General features: G+C 40.9%; 1 protein-coding gene across 1 annotated transcript; it reads right to left on the reverse strand.

Moving 5' to 3' along the window:
• Positions 1-499: 499 nt before the first annotated feature.
• LOC101861018 (signal peptidase complex catalytic subunit SEC11A) lies at positions 500-7,507 on the reverse strand. Its single transcript, XM_005112745.3, has 6 exons — positions 7,364-7,507; positions 6,025-6,134; positions 4,754-4,903; positions 3,544-3,663; positions 1,679-1,736; positions 500-636 (listed from the first exon to the last, which is right to left on the reverse strand). The coding sequence occupies exons 1-6, from the start codon at positions 7,412-7,414 to the stop codon at positions 586-588; spliced, it is 540 nt and encodes a 179-aa protein (XP_005112802.1). The 5' UTR covers positions 7,415-7,507; the 3' UTR covers positions 500-585.
• Positions 7,508-7,609: the final 102 nt, after the last annotated feature.

Consider the following 7,609-nt stretch of genomic DNA (forward strand, 5'->3'; position numbering starts at 1 on the left):
TACAGCTAGAGCTACTAAAACAAAAGGCCATTTGTTTTCTTGTAAAATAAGCATTACTAAACTTTGTCACTGGCACCTTCAAAGCTTGGTGGGCACGCCAATTCCAGAATCAAGATCTTCTCATTGTCTAAAAAAAACCCTTGACGAAATATTCAACACCAAAATCCACCGCAAATACCTGGCACTAAATACGTACAAATTCCCTTCCTTAACCCACAGACTGCCAAAGGTTGAAACCCCAATTTAACCCTCGTCGCCGGCATTCAAAGATGTTGAAGAACATAGTAATTCACCCCACTAAAAAAGAAAGACCAAAAAAAAAATGATAAGGCCGCGGGTTTGCCGTTTCTTGAATGTCTAGGCCTACCTTTGCCGGTATCGGCAGTCAGTTCGGGTACAAACAACAGACAAGAAAAACCCACCCAAACAATGCCCATTGCACTTATTGAATACAGAAACAACGCAACAATGCGCCCATGTCTTCTTTCTCTCCAATCCATTCCAGATGTAGTAGGTCAAGGCCAAAGTCACCATGAAGACAACACAATCCACAGACAAACGTAAATCTCTAGGTTCAAGGAGGGGTCACTCTCGATGAGTCAGCACAAAGATTCCCAGGAAGGCTAAGATGGCATACTGAAAAAAGAAATTCAAAAACAAAAATCAGACAATTAGAAAAGCAGTGGAGTCCACTTAAACTGAATATCTGCTTAATCTGATGAAACCAGCAGTGAACAGAAAAAAAAGAAGAAAATCCAAGGTATTTTTCTCCTTCTTTAGGAGTAACCTCTGTGACCCAGGCCGCCCACACCCCCCCAAAACGGCTGAACCGAAGAAAATCCTGCAGTCCCGCAGACTTTGATTTAAGTAAATATACAACTGTATATGATTGAACAATGGACTCCGGAGAACAATCAAACACAGCAATACAAAATATTATTTAAAAAAAACAACAAAAAACCCGCGATAGAAACAAAAAGAGAAGAACAGCATCCTCCCACTGAAAAGAGCAACACGTGCACTCAGGAAAGGAACACTAACCACATGTGACACAGCTCAACTTCACCAGTCCTAGTCTGTTTTTAGTAGAGGTTTTACGGCGCTCGCAACTGCATAAGGTCATATGAGCGCCAGAAGATCAGAGGTGTTACAAGAGAGTAACAAACATAAAAAAGAAGATGGGGAGATAAGGATGATAGAGGTTTCATAGGAAAGAACAAGCAAACCACAACAGAGCACCCGTCAGCCACCCACAGTCCTAGTCTTACTACAACAAAGCAAAGTGGTGTGCGTGACCTAAGCTTGATATTGAACTCTTGCCCCAGTTTCAAAAATAAGATTGTTTACATTCACCCTTTCTTAGTTTTAGTTTTTGTAAGAGTTTTACGGCATTTGCAGCACAATGAGGTCATATAAGTGCCGACGATTAGAGGCATTACAAGAGAGTAACAAACATTAAAAAGAATGAGGAGAGATCAGGACGATAGATGTTTGATTGGAAAAAAAGGAGCAAACCCCACCAGAGCATCCGCCACCCACCCACACCCTTTCTTATGGCATTGTATAAACTCTTGAATCTGAAAAGAACCAGATCCAGTTTACCCCATTGCATCCCCCTCCCCCCTAAAAAAAACTACAAACACTCACACATACAAGATGCTATATCTAGTTTACTTACTTTGAACTTCGGGTAATCATTCATCAATATTGTCACTATTCCAGCATACGGTAAATACCTGAAAATAGAAATTATTCAACAGTGAGAGAGATTTTTTAAAAGTAACTTTATAAAGATGTAGCTGACACTTACGTCTAATCTGTAGCAGACTTTAGGCCACGTTGGGGCACATTTTGTACCATCATCATACACAAATTGGCATAATCTATTTCACAGTAAGCTAGTTGTTTCTGGTTAGCAAGTTTCATAAAGAACACCAAGTGAAAAATCTGTACGCATTTAACTAAATTATACAGAAGTCTCCTCCTAAATACACAGTGCTCGGGAGGGATCTTAACCATACGTTTACGTGATGGTGCAAAGGTGGGAGGGACACAACCAGCTCATTTCCTCGATATCTGAGTGACTTAGTGACCTTCCTTGGTGGGTAGGGGGTGGGTCCGCTTTTGGCAATAATGCGACAAAACAGGAGTGATTTATAAAGGACTCCCTGATCGTGGTTATGACTCCAATGGCATTACGTGAGTGGTGGAAAAAAGCAGAAAGACTCGCGGTACTTTATTGCATGGTGCTGCCAATGTCAGCCTGGCTGGATAGCTTCTCAGCACGTTCATTGCCTCGAATTCAGGTATGGAGATAATTAGTAGAATTATTAGGTACGTAGTAAGATGCTAGGGCCAATTAAACTGAGGTCTGTGAACTCACAAGACAAAGCAAACTAGGATGACTAAGAGAAGGAACCAGGTTAGCTTAGGCAAGGAAGTGAGTGAGGAAAGCTAAAGACTTAGCCAACACAAGATAATCATCTTTAGTGATGTTGTGTGCCCTACAAGGGAAACTGCTCTACTGTAATGCTTGAGGAGAGCTCTTCAGTAAAGGAAACTGCACTGGGCGTGCGGTGGCTAATGAACATGGCGCGTTTGTTGTTCTGTGTCTTGTATTATATTTCAGGTTACTATGGTCGATCCTGTTCTATATCGACCATCCCTTACTAGACAGGGACACGAGAGATTGTTCAGGTCAGGTTGTTGATGCTATTGTCACTTGCAGCTAGGTTTCAGCAACACTCTACAGAAAGTCCAAGCAAGGAAAGAACGAAGCAACCATCAACATCTCTGACTTTTTCACCCTGCACGACAAACAAAAAATGTCCACCTTTCTCTATCCTGGGCTAACCTCCTGATATCAGTCCGTGTCTTCCCACTTTTCTGTACATCATTCTCTGTGACCTCTCCAGGTTCCGCACGGCCTTCCCTTTTATCTCCTGGCAGGGTGTTCCTCACCTGCAGGTTCTTTAACAGCCTGTCTATCTGTCTGACACCCTCTCCCCTCCCACCCCCACAAAAAACACAAAACAACAACAAGCAAATAAAAAATACAAAGACAACAACAAACAAAAAGGAGAGCCAGAAATGAAAGGAATAATAAGAAAATAGCAAAGCGAATTTTCTCATCCTTTCAAGACTTTCTGCTCAACTTGACATCAAACAGTAGTATGACCAAACTCTCCGCCTTCATTTTGACTGGCCACAAAAGGTCGCTTTATTTAAAGAACAAGCAGGCTAACCCAGATTTCGGGGGTTTCCAGAAATCTTGACCTACACCAAAAGTGGGCATTGCCTTACCTATAGGAGAAGTTTTGTTCTCAGTGGTGTGTATATTTGTTTGGTTATAGAGAAAACTCTCCTTTTTAAAAAATGAAACTGAACAAAGGGAAAAAACTTTTACCTTCGATTTTCTCAAAACAGCATTTTTCGGGATAGCCCCCTGTGCTTAAAAGCGACCATATGTCAAGGATCAGTATTGGAAGACTTTAATAACAGCAAAAACAAAATCTCTGAAGACAGAGTTGTGAGAAAACTTACGCCTTCGCTCGACCAACCACATCCTTCTTTTCCAACCACAGCTGGCCTTTAGCATAGAGACCCCGGTCGTCCACAGAGTTGTTGTCTCCCTTTGTCAAGAACTTAATTTTTCCGTCTACCCTGCAAGCAAAACGGAAAAGAACATGTGTTACAGCTCCTTGTAATAATATATTCGGTTGCAGTTCTGCATGGGTCAAATTACCAAACTAAAATTGTCTTTCTGCCACACGCCTGATCTTCTGGTAGGAAAGATCTACACCTAGCCTTCTCGGACAAGAGCGAAAAATCTCGGAGGGCCTGTGTGCAGGCTGCGCACGTTAAAGATCCCTTGGTAGTCTAAAATCGATAAGAGTAGACTTCGGCCGCCACCTGGGCAAAATTCAAAATTTCCTACCAACTGAAAATATTAGGTGTGTCCCGCGCGCTCATATATGACCTTATGCAGTTGCGAGCGCTGTAAAAACACGAGAAATAAAAGGTTATTAGTAAAATAAGATTTAAATGTGAGGCATTGCTTGTGGTGAAATCAGGTGCTTGTCAAAATAATGAAATTAAAGAAACGCATTTTTGCGCCAGTTTAACAATTCTTATCGAATTTTTTAATTTTTGGCTCAACACCTTTCATGTCCTATGAAAGTACATTTCAATGTGAATCTCACTTTCAGTTTTCTAGGACTCTCAAGCTATTAAAGTTACCAAATTTTGGCGGCCATTTTCTCAATAATCTTAGAGCTGAAACCATGTCACCCAACCTTCTTCAATCACAAATATCTGGACTGACTTTCATTTTAAGTACAACGGGTATTTTTTCATCAAAAGCAAGGCAAATGAATACGCTTTCGGATAATCCCAATAACTCAACATGCCTGATTCCATTGTGTCGTGGCACAAATAAATGTTTTTTTAAGACCAGATTTAAGTGCGGTCAAAGTATGCGCCTCTCTTACAAGCAGTCAGACATAATTCCACACTGAGCGAGCAGCTGTTGAAAAACAATATCTCCGATTTTTTTTTGCTTCACAAGGCACAGTTTTTATCGGGTTTTTTTTTTTGACGGATCGTAAGTGGAGTATATTCATGTAGTAAATTAGAAATATATTTATTGTAGTGCCACATCAATGGGCATATTTCTTGAACGCAGGAATTTTGTTACTTCAAACTTTATTCAAAGATGTGTATAGATACAAGGAGGGACAGTTTAGTTTCTTACTTCTCATGAACCTTCAGCACCCTGTGCACAATAGGGATGTCTCTGCCCTCAATTTTGAAGACAACGATCTCCCCAACCCTGATGGGCTCCTCCTTGTAGTTGGTCAGCAACAGGAGGTCTCCTCTATGGAAGGCTGGCTCCATGCTACCACTGAAATCACACAGGTTGAACATATACATGCATTAAAAGGCAACACAACTCTTTAAACCAAACGTAATTTGACATACAACCTTTTCAGTTGATTCGGTTTGCTCTTGATGACTAACAACGAGATTAAAAAATATATTATACACTCATGCTGTCTATGTTTGACTAAATCAACCGTGCACAGCTTCCCATTCTTTGTCTACAGGTTATGAACTAACAATCTCATCTAGATGAGAAAAAAAAAAGACTTATTATGACCTCAAAGGCTCAAAAAGTGAATTTAAAAAAAAAATGTCTTAACTCTTTTTATCCTAGCCGTACCGCCACGGACTCGGTACCAGTCCTGGGGCCGCCGCGCCGTATGAGTCGGAAGTCAGTGCGTATAGGTCATAGTGTTGTATTTCTTACGTTTACTCTAAGGTTTTAAGGAAATTTAAAAGTTAGAAATTGAATGTAGTTTTTGTAAAATGTATGTGGTTAGGAAATACACCAATAGCACAATGTAGATTTTGAGGTGTATTCCACCTTCGAACTTGACCCTGATTGCCGCGCCCACGACGTCCCATTGGATTTTATAGATCTAGATCTAGCCCTACCATAGATGTACACTATAGGCACGCGAATTCCAGCTGACCCCTTCACCATGATCTGAATCGCTATTAGATGAGTGTAAGTCCTGTTTCTTATTACCCACAACGGAATTTACAGCTCTTATTTCAGAGTCACTTTCATCAAATTAGTATCATTCCCCCTCACAACCCAGCGCCACTTCATAAAGAACTTCGTCGGTCGTGAATGTGCGTTTTCGAGACATCTTTCAAGCTTCTACACCCATCAAAAACAAAGAAACTACTGTTCATTGGAAAATTTAAATATTCAGACAAAGCTAGCATCGTCGTATTTGCGTATTTTGGTAATTACAAGTAGAACTAGCTTCTTTGACGTGACCGTATCGCTGTTCCGAGAATACTCGTAGCCTGGACAGGTCCTCGTTACGAGTATACTCGTAGCCTGGATAAAAAGAGTTAAGTAGTGGTTATAATTCAGAACATAGTATTCCAGGAAAACTTGATAAAAAGCCTGGGCCTATCTTAAAAATAGACAAATTAAATTCACAATCTTACCTGAGGACCACCACAATGGGGCTCTCACTGCCTGTAACCACCATCAAGCCTTTCCAGATCATCAGAGCAGATGACACAATCATTCCAAAATTCAGCACCTGATAATAAAGCTGAAAAACACTTGTAAGTAAGTATTGTATTTTGTTGTGTTAGAATACTTAGAGTCCCTCTATGAACAGATCACACGTTCTGTTTCCTAATTTGAGAATACTGTCTATTGGTGTGGATGATCAAAAATTGACAAAAACAATGAAAAAAAATGATGTTATAACATTAGATAATAGCTTTTACGTGTAAACTAATTCGATCATCTACAAACATGCTACGGTTATTTCACTTTTCGAATCGAGGCGAACTACGACGGTTGTAATTGTGTTGCCCAGAAGTTCTCGCTAGGCTACCCCCCCTCTCTCTCTCACTGCCCACAGACAAAACTGAGCGCTTTCAACACAAAAGTGCTGGAATGTCAGTTTACACTGACATTGTAATGTATTACGGTGAATGCACACCTGGCGAGAATAGCCAAAAGGCTCGTCCTCGGCCAAAACCCAACACATGTGACATACTTTAAAGTAAGGCTACCTCTACTCTATTCTCACCTGGGGTGAGGATAACGGATAAACAGTTTTATAGTATAGTATCTTTACCTCTCACACGGCTGGCTATTCTCACCCGTTGTGCGTTCACCGCTTAATGCATTGGCTCAGGCCGATCATTCCAGGTGAGAGGGCGAGCCTTTTGACTAATATCATCCGTTTTGCGTTCACCATGATACATTGTTGTAGGCCTACCACAGTGACAGTGTACGAAACGTTCCAGCGCTCTTTACTTGTAGAGGCTATAACTGGTAACAATCTAACAATGCGCATTCATAAGTAATAAATCTTCATTTTTTTCCAAAAGGTCGCTAAGCGGGTTCTGTATTTTTCACCCCCTCATATTCATAACACTAACCTGTCAGTATCTCTGCAAAAACCTCCCCCCATCCATTCCACCTTCCGGCCCTTCCCCCCAAAAGAAAAAAAACCCCAACCCAATCCAATTATGGTCTTTTCCTCATGACTGAGTCTTTTTGTGAGTGAATGAGACACTGACCAATAAAATGTTAATATATGCCTGCAAACAATAGCCTAATAATTAGATTAAATAATCATTGTCATTGTAGGTCTTCTAAAAGTATGTTGGCAGTTGAGACGTCGCGTCGTTGTCGTGCGGTTGTTGTCTAGTCTAGTCTAGTCTCGGGCATAAAAGACTGTCAACGTACTGTCAAGATGGGAACTGGGGAAAGTATTAAAAGGCAAGTGCTAGATTCTACATGGTACACAGATAAAAAAAATACCTGTCTCTTATTCATGCGCCGAACATCGTCAAGAAAGTCTAAAGCACCCATCGTGAAACAGCTGGTTCAGAAATATAGGTCTAACCCGGTGTCAGTAATGCTCCAGCACACAGGATGTCTCAGGATGAGCAAAACAGGTTTCGTTTCGCTGACGCGAACTCTCGTAGTTTCTCGTTTTTGTAAAAAGTATTTCCCGAAACAAAATGAGACGTTTAGGCGTCTGTCTCTGAGGTATCGAACAAGCCC

Source organism: Aplysia californica, unplaced genomic scaffold (genome assembly GCF_000002075.1).
Source record: "Aplysia californica isolate F4 #8 unplaced genomic scaffold, AplCal3.0 scaffold01390, whole genome shotgun sequence".
NCBI classification, from domain to species: domain Eukaryota; kingdom Metazoa; phylum Mollusca; class Gastropoda; order Aplysiida; family Aplysiidae; genus Aplysia; species Aplysia californica.